We start from the raw sequence: 14268 nt of genomic DNA on the forward strand, positions 1-14268 counted from the left end.
GGGGGGGAAGGTTGGAGGAGGGGGGGGGAAGAATGGAGGGTGGGGGGCGGCGCCGGGGCTGTTGCACGCCGGCTCGGTGAGTCCGGACACACAGGAAGGGGATGGTGCAGCCGGGAGCGGGGGGGGGGGGGCCCAGACAGGAAGGGGGGGGCCGGGGGGGACGGACAGACACACGGCCACGAGCCGAAGCCAGCGGGACCGGAGTCACCGGCGTCGCCTTTGTGGTTGTTGGGGGTCGTATTGTCGCCGTCTGGGGGGGTGGGGGGGTGTGTCCCCCCCCCCGGGGGGGTGGCAGGTAACGGAGACCCCCCCCCCTCCGCCCCCCCCCCCCGGGGATGGGGACGGGGACGGCGCCGCCCGGCTTTGTCCCCGGTCGGGGGAGAGGGGATGGGGGGGAGCGGGGGGGGTCCCCTCCGTCCCCTATGGAGCCGGGGGGAGCGGGGGGGGTCCCCTCCGTCCCCTATGGAGCCGGGGGGAGCGGGGGGGGGGGGTCCCCTCCGTCCCCTATGGAGCCGGGGGGAGATGGGGGGGGATTGGGGGTCCCCTCCATCCCCTATGGAGCCGGGGGGAGCGGGGGGGGTCCCCTCCGTCCCCTATGGAGCCGGGGGGAGATGGGGGGGGTCCCCTCCGTCCCCTATGGAGCGGGGGGGAGATGGGGGGGATTGGGGGTCCCCTCCATCCCCTATGGAGCCGGGGGCGAGCGGGGATGGGGATTGGGGGTCCCCTCCATCCCCTATGGAGCCGGGGGGGGGACTGGGGGGGTCCCCTCTGTCCCCTATGGAACCGGGGGGGAGCGGGGATGGGGATTGGGGGGTCCCCTCCATCCCCTATGGAGCTGGGGGGGAGCGGGGATGGGGATTGGGGGTCCCCTCCATCCCCTATGGAGCCGGGGGGGAGCGGGGATGGGGATTGGGGGTCCCCTCCACCCCCTATGGAGCTGGGGGGGAGCGGGGATGGGGATTGGGGGGTCCCCTCCATCCCCTATGGAGCTGGGGGGGAGCGGGGATGGGGATTGGGGGTCCCCTCCACCCCCTATGGAGCTGGGGGGGAGCGGGGATGGGGATTGGGGGGTCCCCTCCATCCCCTATGGAGCCGGGGGGGAGCGGGGATGGGGATTGGGGGGTCCCCTCCATCCCCTATGGAGCTGGGGGGGAGCGGGGATGGGGATTGGGGGTCCCCTCCACCCCCTATGGAGCCGGGGGGGAGCGGGGATGGGGATTGGGGGGTCCCCTCCATCCCCTATGGAGCCGGGGGGGAGCGGGGATGGGGATTGGGGGTCCCCTCCATCCCCTATGGAGCTGGGGGGGAGCGGGGATGGGGTCCGGGATCCCCCCTCCATCTCACGCTGGCCCTGGGGTGCCCAACGTGGTCCTCCACCGGCACCCAGCGTCACCCACCAAGCACCAGGACCTGCCACCCCACGCTGGCCTCTGGTGTCCCCCGTCCCCCCCCCCCCAGTGTCACCCACAGGGCCACGCCACAAACTGGGACCCCAAAACCCTTCCTCACGCCGGGTGCTGGGACTCGCCACGCACAGGGGGTGCCCCCACCGTCCTGCTGCCCCCTCCCCCAAACTTCACCGAGCCCCCGGCGATGCTTTTGGGGGGGCTGAGGGATGGTGACGGGGTGCGCTCGGTTTTCCAGGGTCCCCGCGTCACCGGCCGAGGTGTGGGAACAGGCGATGGATCCTTGGGGGGCCGAGGAACCGGAGCAGACGGTGCTTTTTGGGGGTGACGGGGAGGAGGAGGATGCCTACGACCCCCCGGTGATGCAGAGTAAGTGTCGAGGAGGTTTTGGGGGGGCCCTCATTGCGCTCCAGCCTTGGGAAGGGGAGGGAGACCCCCCCCCATGGGCACCCAGATCCCGCGGCGTCCGTCCCCCCCCCGAAACCGGTGTCCTCGGTCCCTGCGCCAAGGCCGTGGTGGGGTGCGCTGTGAAAAAGGGGGTCTCCATCCCCATTAACCACCCCCCCCCCCCCACTGGCACTGACCCCCATCTTCCCCCCCCCCCGCTGTCCCAGGGACCCCGAGCGACCCCGAGCCGGACCCCTCGCCGACGGGCGACCCCGAGATCGTAGAGCTGGATACGGCCGCCTTCTTGGGTCACCCCGAGGAAGGTTCACCGGGAGAACGGAGCCCGGCGCGGGAGACCCTGCGTTGGACCGTGGTCCAGCAGATCGACTCCCCCGGCGCGGCGGGAGGTCGGCGTGGCGGTAAAACCGGCTCGGGAGCTGGCGCCTTCTCCAATTTCAAGAGCATCATCGTGTTGCAGAAGAGTTACGAGTGCGGGGAATGCGGCAAGAGCTTCAGCTGCAGCTCCCACTTCAGCAAACACCGGCGGACCCACACCGGCGAGAAACCCTTCCTCTGCCTCCATTGCGGTAAGAGCTTCAACGTCAGCTCCAACCTCTACCGGCATCAACGGGCTCACGCCGCCGAACGGCCGGCTCCACCGGCTCCACCGGCACGGCCCCGTGGGTTGCCGTATAAATGCGAGGAGTGCGGTAAGAGTTTTCGCCGTAACAAGGAGCTGGTGACCCACCAACGGTTGCACACCGGGCGCTTGCCCTTCCAGTGCGGTCACTGCGGGAAGAGCTTCAGTTGGAGCTCCCATTTTGACCGGCACCAACGCGTCCATACCGGTGAGAAGCCCTACCAGTGTCCCGAATGCGGTAAGCGTTTTAGCCGTAGCTCCCACCTCTACCGGCACCAACGCACCCACGCCGGCGGTCGCTCTTACATCTGCACCTATTGCGGGCGTAGTTTTGGTAGCACCCTCCATTTTGACCGGCACCAACGCACCCACACCGGCCAACGACCCTACAAGTGCACCCTGTGCCGGAAAAGTTTTGGCGATGGGCCGGCGTTGGTCAAACACCAACGCCTTCATCTGGGTGATGGTCCTTTCCGTTGCGAAGAGTGCGGTAAAGCCTTCGGCGCCCGCGCCCAATACGCCCGGCATCGGCGTAGCCTCCACGGCGGCGGTGAGAAACCGTACCGTTGCGGTGATTGCGGGAAGAGTTTTTCCTGGAGCTCCCATTGGGAACGACACCAACGTATCCATACCGGCGAACGACCCTACCAATGTGGGGACTGCGGCAAACGTTTCGGCCGGACCTCCCATCTCTACCGGCATCAACGTACCCACGCCGGCGGGCAACCCCACATCTGTGCCGATTGCGGGAAGAGCTTCAACAGCACCCTACACTTCCATAAGCACCAACGGGCTCACGCCGGTCCCCGGCACGCCTGTCCTGATTGCGGCAAGACGTTTGCCGACGGTTCGGCGTTGGCTAAGCACCGACGGGCGCACGCTGGCGAGAAGCCTTTCCCTTGCCCGCAGTGCGGCCGGCGTTTCGGCGTCAGCTCCCATCTTCACCGTCATCTCCGTAGCCACGGCGAGGAGGAGCCGCCGGAGGAGCCGCCGGATGAGCTCACGCCCCGTTAACCGGGGGACAGAGAGAAGGGGGGGGACATAGGGTTGACCCCCCCGGGTGGCTCCCGTCCCCCCCCACTGTCGCGGGGTGCCTCGGGTAGCCCCCATGCGTGATGGGTGCCACGGGGATGGGTGCTCCCATGCCGGTGATGTCCCCCGGTGGCACCAACCCCGGCCCTGAGGACGTAGTTTTTGTAGGGTAGAGTAGGACGGTAGGGTAGATAGGGGAGGATGGAGACGGGGCTGGGGGGCCGAGTGGGAATGGGGGGGGTCCCCTCCAGAAAATCAGACCTAATCCTGCCGACGGACATCAGGACATCCCAACCGTGCTCCTTCTCCACGTGTAATCCCGGAGAAACCAGCTCCATGGGTGTTGGGGAGATGGTGCCGAGCGGCTGGGGAGGCGTGAGGTGAAGGGTGGAGGGTGCAGAAGATCCCACTGGCTCCTTGCTAAACTCGGAGAGACCCCAAAATATCTGGGGTGGCTTCATCCCTTGACCACCCCACCTCCTCCATGCTGCCAGCCTTGACCAACACCCGAAGCCTGAGCCCTCCCAGCCGCGCTTGGGGCGTTGATGATGCCATCTACCAAATGACACCATTTGGGGCAAAATATCCCGATTTTGTAGCTTTGTTGTTAAAAAACAAGCCCAGGCGTCCACCCCCGGCGGTTCCCAGCCACGCGCCACGGTTTGGCTACTGGCGATGCTTCGGCGCGGACCTGGCGCGAGTGGTTTATTTAATGTATTTATTGTATTTATTCAGCGGGAGCCCACCTGCGGTTGGAGGAACCCAACGCGTTGGGGGGAGCTGGAGGCGGTTGGGGACAACGCTGGGCCAAGGGAGGGTTTGTCCCCGAGCTGGCACGGGGACGCTCATGGCTCCTCTCGGGTCGCTTGATCAACCACCATGCAAAGGGAGCTCGTGGTGGGAACCCATCGGTGATGGGGAGGAGGTAGCACCACCCATGGCTGGAAAGAAAGCCCCAGGAGATCACGGGGAGCATCACCTGCAGGTATTTCCCAGCTGAAAAGAGGTGAACCCTCGGGGTGAACCTCAGGGATGGGAGCAGGACACAAATCCGGGAATTTCCCGGCAGTTTTGGGGTCGCGGCCGTGCCGGCTGCCTGGTCCGTCTCTTCCCAAGATGAGCAGGAGCTGTGTTTGTATTGTGAATAAAAATAGACTAGTGCAAAACCCGGTGGGTGGCTTCTGCTTCTCCTTGGAGGAGCTGCCAATCCCAGCTCTTCCCGTGCGGAAAACCGGAGGTTTGGGGGTCACCTTGGGTGGTGGTGACGGGAGGTGAAAGGTTGGGACTGTGTCCCCCCCTCTACCTGTGCTGTCCCCCCCAGAATGCCCCGTGCTTTTGAAGGTCCCCCCTCCCCAGCGACGTCCCACGCCGACGCTGGCTGGGTTGTCCCAGATACACCCAACCCCAAACACCCAAAGCCCTTCCACCTTCTTTTGGGTCCCGGAGGATCTCCAAGGGGGAAGATCCTCTGCCTTCGTTGGGTCCCGGAGGATCTCCAAGGGGGAAGATCCTCTGCCTTCATTGGGTCTAGAGACCTTCATTTGGTCAAGAGAGGCTCTCCAAGGAGAAGGATCCTCTGCCTTCATTGGGTCCAGGAGGATCTCCAAAGAGGGAGATCCTCTGCCTTCATTGGGTCTAGAGAGGATCTCCAAGGAGGGAGATCCTCTGCCTTCATTGGGTCCAGGAGGATCTCCAAGGAGGGAGATCCTCTGCCTTCATTGGGTCCAGGAGGATCTCCAAGGAGGGAGATCCTCTGCCTTCATTGGGTCCCGGAGGATCTCCAAGGGGGTAGATCCTCTGCCTTCATTGGGTCCCGGAGGATCTCCAAGGGGGAAGATCCTCTGCCTTCATTGGGTCCCGGAGGATCTCCAAGGAGGGAGATCCTCTGCCTTCATTGGGTCCAGGAGGATCTCCAAGGAGGGAGATCCTCTGCCTTCATTGGGTCTAGAGAGGATCTCCAAGGAGGGAGATCCTCTGCCTTCATTGGGTCCAGGAGGATCTCCAAGGAGGGAGATCCTCTGCCTTCATTGGGTCCAGGAGGATCTCCAAGGAGGGAGATCCTCTGCCTTCATTGGGTCCCGGAGGATCTCCAAGGGGGTAGATCCTCTGCCTTCATTGGGTCCCGGAGGATCTCCAAGGAGAAGGATCCTCTGCCTTCATTGGGTCCAGGAGGATCTCCAAGGAGGGAGATCCTCTGCCTTCATTGGGTCCAGGAGGATCTCCAAGGAGGGAGATCCTCTGCCTTCATTGGGTCCCGGAGGATCTCCAAGGGGGAAGATCCTCTGCCTTCATTGGGTCTAGAGACCTTCATTTGGTCAAGAGAGGCTCTCCAAGGAGGGAGATCCTCTGCCTTCATTGGGTCCAGGAGGATCTCCAAGGAGGGAGATCCTCTGCCTTCATTGGGTCTAGAGAGGATCTCCAAGGAGAAGGATCCTCTGCCTTCATTGGGTCCAGGAGGATCTCCAAGGAGGGAGATCCTCTGCCTTCATTGGGTCTAGAGACCTTCATTTGGTCAAGAGAGGCTCTCCAAGGAGAAGGATCCTCTGCCTTCATTGGGTCCAGGAGGATCTCCAAGGAGAAGGATCCTCTGCCTTCATTGGGTCCAGGAGGATCTCCAAGGAGGGAGATCCTCTGCCTTCATTGGGTCCAAGGAGGATCTCCAAGGAGGAAGATCTGCCTTCATTGGGTCCAAGGATGATCTCCAAGGAGATCCTCTGCCTTCATTGGGTCCAAGGAGGATCTCCAAGGAGGATCTTCTGCCTTCTTTCGATCCAGGGAGGGTCTGCCCCGAGGGCATCCCCCCACGCACCCTCAGGCTTTAGGGGGGACGACTGGGGACCCCCGAACGGGCAAGCAGCTGCCTCCTCTGCAGGTGTGGCCCGGGCAGAGGGACACCCTGCCCCACCTCGCTGCCAGCCCCTGCCTGCTACCGCTTGCCTGGTGTGGAGTCTCCAGTGCCTACCGCTCTGGTTGAGCTGTGAAGGATTCCCCAGCTTCCTTGGGACGTGGCCCCTGGTTTCCTTGGGATGTGAGCATCTCCTCGGGCATCTCCTTGGGCAACAAACAACTTGGGCAACTCCTTGGGCAACTCCTCGGGCAACAAACAACTTGGGCAACTCCTTGGGCAACTCCTCGGGCAACTCCTTGGGCATCTTGGGCATCTCCTTGGGCAACTCCTTGGGCAACAAACAACTTGGGCAACTCCTTGGGCAACTCCTTGGGCAACTCCTCGGGCAACTCCTCGGGCAACAAACAACTTGGGCAACTCCTTGGGCATCTTGGGCATCTCCTTGGGCAACTCCTCGGGCAACAAACAACTTGGGCAACTCCTTGGGCATCTTGGGCATCTCCTTGGGCAACTCCTTGGGCAACTCCTTGGGCAACAAACAACTTGGGCAACTCCTTGGGCAACAACTTGGGCAACTCCTCGGGCAACTCCTCAGGTAGCTCCTCAGGCATCTCCTTGGGCTACTCCTTGGGCTACTCCTTGGGCTACTCCTCGGGCAACTCCTTGGGCAACTCCTCGGGCATCTCCTCGGGCAACTCCTTGGGCAACTCCTTGGGCATCTTGGGCATCTTGGGCATCTCCTTGGGCAACTCCTTGGGCAACTCCTTGGGCTACTCCTTGGGCAACTCCTTGGGCAACTCCTTGGGCATCTTGGGCATCTTGGGCATCTCCTTGGGCAACTCCTTGGGCAACTCCTTGGGCTACTCCTTGGGCAACTCCTTGGGCTACTCCTCGGGCATCTTGGGCATCTCCTTGGGCAACAAACAACTTGGGCAACGCCTTGGGCTACTCCTTGGGCAACAACTTGGGCAACTCCTTGGGCTACTCCTCGGGCTACTCCTCGGGCATCTTGGGCTACTCCTTGGGCAACAAACGACTTGGGCAACTCCTTGGGCTACTCCTCGGGCATCTTGGGCATCTCCTCGGGCACTCCTTGGCCAGGGGGCCGCAGCGTTAGCCCCTGAGGGTACATTTGCCCCCACCTCTGAAGGCTGATGGCTTTGGGGCTCCGGACCCCCCCATCTTTGACACCCCCCCCCTTAGAGGGTCCCTAGGGGCATGGGGCAGAGTCGGGGTGCACGGACCCCTGGGCCGAACCCACCCTCCAAGCCCCCCCCCCCCCCCAAACCGCATCCCTAGGGATTCTCCGGTGTCTAATATAGGGGTTGAGCTCCCGTGATTGGGCGGGGGGGGGAACCGGTAGGAGGGGGGTGGAACCCGGGGCTCCGGGGAGGGGGCGGGGCGGGCTCGGGGGGGGGGGAGGGGTGAACGGGAGGCGGGGGCCGCTAGAGGGCCCTGGCTGGTGCTGGAGGAGGAGGAGGAGGAGGAGGAGGAGGAGGAGGAGGGCGGCCACGGTTTCACTGTATCCGGGTCACACGGGGAGCCGCCTCCACCGGGACCGGTGCTCGGCGAGGAAGAGTCCCCGGAGCCCGGGGGGGGAACCCCGGGAAGCCGGGCTGGGCCCCCCCCCCCCCCCCCGCAGGTAACCGGGGGTCCCCCCATAGCCCCCCCCCCGCCCCCCCCCGCCCCGGGGCTGCTCGCTGGTTGCACCCCCAAACTGGGTACCCCGAATTCTGCAGGGGGGGGAGGGGAGGGGGTGTCCTGGGGGGGGGGGGGTGCGGCGGTGGGAGGCTGTGGGCACCCCAAAGAGTGGGGGGCAGCCCCTGGGCACCCCAAAAACTGGGGTGCATCCTCTGGGCACCCCAAAGAGTGGGTGAGCACCCCCATGGCACCCCAAAGAGCAGGCACATGCCTTGGGCACCCCAAAAACTGGGGTGCATCCTCTGGGCACCCCAAAGAGCGGGTGAGCACCCCCATGGCACCCCAAAGAGCAGGCACATGCCTTGGGCACCCCAAAAACTGGGGTGCATCCTCTGGGCACCCCAAAGAGCAGGGCAGCATCCCCTGGGCACCCCAAAGAGCGGGTGAGCACCCCCATGGCACCCCAAAGAGAGGGCAAGCACCCCCCCTGAGCACCCCAAAGAACAGGGCGCATCCCCTGGGCACCCCAAAAAGCAGATGAGCACCCCCATGGCACCCCAAAGAGCAGGCACATGCCTTGGGCACCCCCCAAAACGGGGGTGCATCCCCTGGGCACCCCAAAGAAGAGGGTAAGCACCCCCTGGGCACCCCAAAAAGCAGCGCAGCAGCCCCTGGGCACCCCAAAGAGCAGGCGAGCACCTCCTGGGCACCCCAAAAGTGGGGTGCATCCTCTGGGTACCCCAAAGAGCAGGGGTGCATCCCCTGGGCACCCCAAAAAGCGGGCACACTTTAGCAGAGGGCACGCAGCTCCGGCCACCCTGGGGATCGGGGTGCACGGCCCTGGGAAATTTGGGGAGCAAGGGGGGGGGGGGAGACAGACCCAGACCCCCCCCTCTCCTTCCCCCCCAGCCCCTCCGTAGAGAAAAGGGGGGGTTCTTGGGGTGCTAACGGGGATGGGGGGGGTCTCTTGCCATTGCAGGGACCGGACTTTTGGTTGTGGGGTGACGCCAGCCACCTGGGACCCCCCCCAGCCCCCCCCATTTTTTGGGGCCACCATGCAGGAGAACTACGAGAACGTGATTTCCTTGGGTAAGGGGGACGGAGGTACCCCAGGATGTCCCAGTTTGGGGGGGGTGGGGGGTCATTTTGGGGGTCCCCAGCGCCATTGTCACCCCACACTGCCACGATTTGGGGGGGCCGCGAGCATCCCATGGGCTCAGGGTGGGGTTTGGGGGGGGGTGGCTACCCCACGCTGCCTCAGTTTCCCTTGCCGCGATGGGTTGGAGCTGGTGGAAGCACATTTTTGCCTAAATTTGGAGCATTTCACCCCAAAACAGAGGGCCTGTTGGTGGCGGGGTGTTGGGGGGGGGGAATTGGGGGGGCGATGGAGCCCATCACCGGGGCGTCCCGGCGCCTGAAGCCCAACCTTCTTCCCGGCAGCGGAGGAGATCGCCATCAGCTGGCCGCGCATCACCGCCTTCGCCGAGTCCCACCGGAGGCGGGGGCTGGTGTCGGGTGAGTCTTGGGGTTCGGGGGGGACCCCCAAATTTGGGTCAATCCCTTAGGATTTTGGGGAACCCCCCAAAACTGGAGTGAATCCCTTAGGGTTTTGGGGAACCCCAAATTTGCGTCAATCCCTTAGGTTTTTGGGGACCCCCCAATTTGGGTGAACTCTTTAGGTTTTTGGGGAACCCCCAAATTTTGGGTGAATTGGGGGGGGGTCTTGAAATTTGGCTGAATTCCTTAGGTTTTGGGGACCCCCCCAAATTTGCGTCAATCCCTTAGGTTTTGGGGACCCCCCCAAATTTGCGTCAATCCCTTAGGTTTTTGGGGACCCCCCAAGTTTGGGTGAATTCCTTAGGTTTTTGGGGAACCCCCAAATTTGGGTGAATTGGGGGGGGTCTTGAAATTTGGGTGAATTCCTTAGGTTTTGGGGACCCCCCCCAAATTTGAGTGAATCCCTTAGGTTTTGGGAACCCCCCAAGTTTGGGTGAATTCCTTAGGTTTTTGGGGAACCCCCAAATTTGGGTGAATTGGGGGGGGTCTTGAAATTTGGGTGAATTCCTTAGGTTTGGGGGACCCCCAAGTTTGGGTGAATCCCTTAGGATTTTGGGGACCCCCCAAATTTGCGTCAATCCTTTAGGATTTTTGGGCACCCCTCAATTTGGGTGAATTCCTTAGGTTTTTGGGGACCCCCTCAAATTTTGGGTGAATTGGGGGGGGTCTTGAAATTTGGATGAATTCCTTAGGTCTTGGGAACCCCCCAAATTTGCGTCAATCCCTTAGGTTTTTGGGGACCCCCCAAATTCGAGTGAATCCCTTAGGATTTTTGGGGACCCCCCCCAAATTTGGGTGAATTCCCCGGGTTTTTGGGGAGGGGGGGTCTAACGGGTTTTTTTTTTTTCCAGGCGTGGAAGCGGAGGGGGAACAGGGTCAACCGGAGCCCACCCAGATCCAACCCTCGGCGGGGGCCGGCTCCAGCGATGGGGGGGTGAACCCCGATTTACGCCGCCAGTTGGGCCTGATCCTGCAAACGGCCGGCAGGAGCCAGGTGGAGAAGATGCTGCGGGAGCTGGTGCGGGAGCAGGGGCAGGGGGGGAAGCGTCGGAACCGCAAGAAAACAGCCAAGGACGGAGGTAAATTTGGGGGGGACCCCGCCGAGAGCCCCCCCAGGACCCTCCCTGAGCCCCCCCATCACTTTGGGACCATCCCATGGGAAAGGGGGTGGGGGAAGGTTTTGGGGTTCGGTGCTTTGGGGGTTGGTTTTTCATAGGATCATGGAATGATTTGGGTGGGAAGGGACCTTCGAAGGTCACCTACGCCGTGGGCAGGGACAGCTTCACCTAGAGAAGGGGGCTCCAGGTCCCGTCCAACTTGGCCTTCAACGCTTCCAAGGATGGGGCATCTCCACCCTCTTCCAGTGTCTCATCACCCTCATCGTGAGATGTTTCTTCCTTAGATCGAGCCTAAATCTGCCCTTTTTTAGCTTAAAACCGCCCCCCCTCGGCCTATCAGAGCCTCCGTCCCCACGAAGGGCCACCACGAGGTCTCCCCGGAGCCGTCTCTTCTCCAGCCCGGCCTCCCAGGGGAGGTGGCCCAGCCCTCCCATCATCTCCGTGGCCTCTGGGCCCGCTCCACCGGGTCCACGGCCGCCTTGTCCCCAGGAGACGCTTGGCTCCCTGGGCTCCTCTCCAGCTCCTCAGCCACCAAGTCCTTCTCCACTCTCCATCCCCCAGCCCGCGGCCGTGTTCGGGATGGCCTTGACCTTGCGCTTGGCCTGGTTGAACCTCATGAGGTTCCCCTGGGCCCACCCCTCCCGGTCCCCCTGGATGGGTCCCTTCCCTCTCGGGGATCAACCACCCCACTCGGCTTGGGGTCATCTCCAAACCTGCCGAGGGGGCCCTCGATCTCTGTGGTTGGTGAAGATACGGAACCGTACTGGTCCCAGTATGGCCCCCTGAGGGACACCAGTCCTCACTGGTCTCCATCCGGACATGGAAACATCAACCACAACGCTCTGGGTGCCACCAACCAACCAATTCCTGCTCCACCAAACGCTCCATCCATCAGGTCCATCTCCATCTTCAAGAGAGGGATGTTGTGGGAGACCACGTCAAAGGTCTTCCAAAGAGATGACGTTTCCCATGTTGGGGGGGGCGTAAAATTAATTTGGGGGGGGCGTTGTGCCGGGAAAGGCTCATGGTTTCTCACCGTGGTGCAGGCGCCGGCACCGGGAGCGGGACCGAGGAGGATTCGGCACCGCGGGACGGCGAGGAGACGGCGCGGGAGGATGCGGATCAGCACCAAAGCGGGGGACAGGCGGGTGAACCCCCCGTCGCCGGTAAAGGGAATGGGGGTAAGAAGGGCGGCGCGGCATCGCCGGCATCCCGGGGTGGTTGTGCCGAATGCGGGATGCGGAACCGGTCGCAGAGTCCGGTAAAGCCGCGGCGGTGCTCTGAGTGCGGGCGGCGGTGTCGGCAATCGGCCCGGCAACCAGACCGCGGTGGGGAGAAGCCGCACCGGTGCGGTGATTGTGGCAAAGGCTTCAGCCGAGGGTCTAACCTTGCCCAGCACCGGCGTATCCACACCGGTGAACGACCTCACCGTTGCGGTGACTGCGGCAAAGGTTTCATCCAACGCTCCGACCTGGAGCGGCACCGGCGGGTGCACACCGGCGAACGGCCGTATCCTTGCGGCGACTGCGGCAAACGGTTCAGCGTCAGCTCCCACCTCGACCGGCATCGCCGTACTCACGCCGGTGGACCTGGTCCACCCGCCCAACCGCGTGCCCGGCCTCGACCGCCTCCGCCGGAGGGGTCACCGGCTCCTCACCGTTGCCCCGAATGCGGTAAGAGCTTCGCCCAACGCTCTGCCTTGGCCAAACACCGTAAGACCCACAGCGGCGAACGGCCTCACCGCTGCGGCGATTGCGGTAAGAGCTTCAGCCGAGGCTCCAACCTCACCCAACACCGGCGCATCCATACCGGCGAACGGCCGTTTGCTTGCAGCGATTGCGGTAAAGGTTTCATCCAACGCTCCGACCTGGAACGGCATCAACGGGTACACACCGGTGAACGACCCTATACCTGTGCCGAATGCGGTAAGAGCTTCAGCGTCAGCTCCCACCTCGACCGGCACCAGAAGATCCACGCGGCTGAACGGGCGTCCTACCGGTGCCCCGAACATCTCGCCGGCTTCTTGGCCGCTCACCGTCACGGTCGCCTCTTCCAATGCGCCCAATGCGGACGATGTTTCGGTCAAGGCGCCGCCTTGCTCAAGCATCAACGTGCCCACGGTGCCGGGGGAACCGTGGGGCAGCCCCCCAAGTGCCCGGATTGCGGGAAGAACCGGGGTGGCACGGTGGGGTTACGTTCCCGCGGTCAGCAATGTATGGATTGCGGGAGGGAATCGGATACCGGCGACGGTGAGATGGCGCCGGCGGCACCGCCGGAGAAACCCTATAAGTGCGGGGAATGCGGGAAGGGTTTTGGGCAACGTTCGGCGCTGGTTAAACACCGGCGTATCCACACCGGAGAGAAACCCTACACCTGCGGGGATTGCGGGAAGGGTTTCATCCAGAAGTCGGACCTCACCATCCATCGCCGGATGCACACCGGGGAGAAACCTTACCGTTGCGGTGAGTGCGGTAAATGCTTCAGCGTCTCCTCCAACCTCATCACCCATCAACGTACCCACCTCGGCGAGAAACCCTACCAATGCCCCGAGTGCGGCAAGAGCTTCATCCAACGCTCCGAGCTCACCATCCACCAGCGCGTCCACACCGGCGAGAAGCCCTACAAGTGCCCCGAGTGCGGCAAGTGCTTCAGCCGTAGCTCCCACCTCAACCGCCACCAACGCACCCACGCCGGGGACAAGCCCAAAGGCGCCGCCGCCGCCGCCGCCGCCGTTGGCAGCCCCCTGCCGCCCTCCGGCGCCTTCTCCGGTGCGGCCTTCTCCCCGCCGTTGGGCGGCTCGGCGGCCCCCATCCCCTCGCTGCCCTCCTTCCCCGCCTCCCCCTCGCCCCTGCCCATCCCTTCCCTCTCCAGCCCGGCCCTGGACCTGCCGTGGGCCCTCTCCTTCCCCGCCCGCGCCTTCCCCCACCCCTCCTTCCCCTCGGCCCCCGCCTCGGGGGCGCAGACCTCCTCCCTGATCAACTGAGCGGTGCCCGGCCCTGGCCGTGGCTCCGTCCTCCTCCCAACCTCCCCAGCCGCTCGCCCAACCCCCAGCTGGAGTTGGCCTCAACGGCCCATTGGTGGGGGGCTTGTTCCTGCCCCGAGCCGTTGGGCCTTGGCGGCTCATTACCGAGCTCTCTGATTGGAGGATGGGGCAGTCCCCTTCGTTGTGTGGCTCCGTCCTCCTCCCAACCTCCCCAGCCGCTCGCCCAACCCCCACCCTGGGTTGACCTCAAAGACCTGGTGTTGGGGGACTTGATCCCACCTGGAGCCATTGGGCCTTCGTGGCTAATTAATGATCTCGCTAATTGGGGGATGGGGAAGGCCCTTTAAGCCTTGGCTCCATCCTCCCCCCTACCTCCCCAGCCGCTCGCCCAACACCCAACCTGGGTTGACCTCAAAGCCCCAGCATCGGGGGCGGGGCTTGTTCCTGCCCAGAGCTGTTCCATCTTTGGTGGCTAATTAACGAGCTAATTAGGGACGTCTTCCCCCACGTCACGGCTCCATCCTTCTCCCAACCTCCCCAGCCGCTCGCCCAACACCCAACCTGGGTTGAGCTCAAGCACCAGCACTGGGGAGGGGTTGTTCCCACCCGGAGCCATTCAGCCTTGGTGGTTAATTAATGATCTAATTAGGGGATGG

General features: G+C 63.7%; 1 protein-coding gene across 1 annotated transcript; it reads left to right on the forward strand.

Moving 5' to 3' along the window:
- Positions 1 to 1681: 1681 nt before the first annotated feature.
- Positions 1682 to 13612, forward strand: LOC309601069 (uncharacterized protein; the record flags this gene model as incomplete). The annotated part of the gene is made up of 7 exons (XM_082333901.1): positions 1682 to 1775; positions 2021 to 2983; positions 6909 to 7245; positions 8934 to 9043; positions 9395 to 9469; positions 10363 to 10590; positions 11676 to 13612. The coding sequence occupies 7 exons, from the start codon at positions 1682 to 1684 to the stop codon at positions 13610 to 13612; spliced, it is 3744 nt and encodes a 1247-aa protein (XP_082190027.1).
- Between the last annotated feature and the right edge of the window lie 656 nt (positions 13613 to 14268).

The sequence above is a fragment of the Platalea leucorodia genome (assembly GCF_965183815.1).
Source record: "Platalea leucorodia genome assembly, chromosome: 28".
NCBI classification, from domain to species: Eukaryota; Metazoa; Chordata; class Aves; order Pelecaniformes; family Threskiornithidae; genus Platalea; species Platalea leucorodia.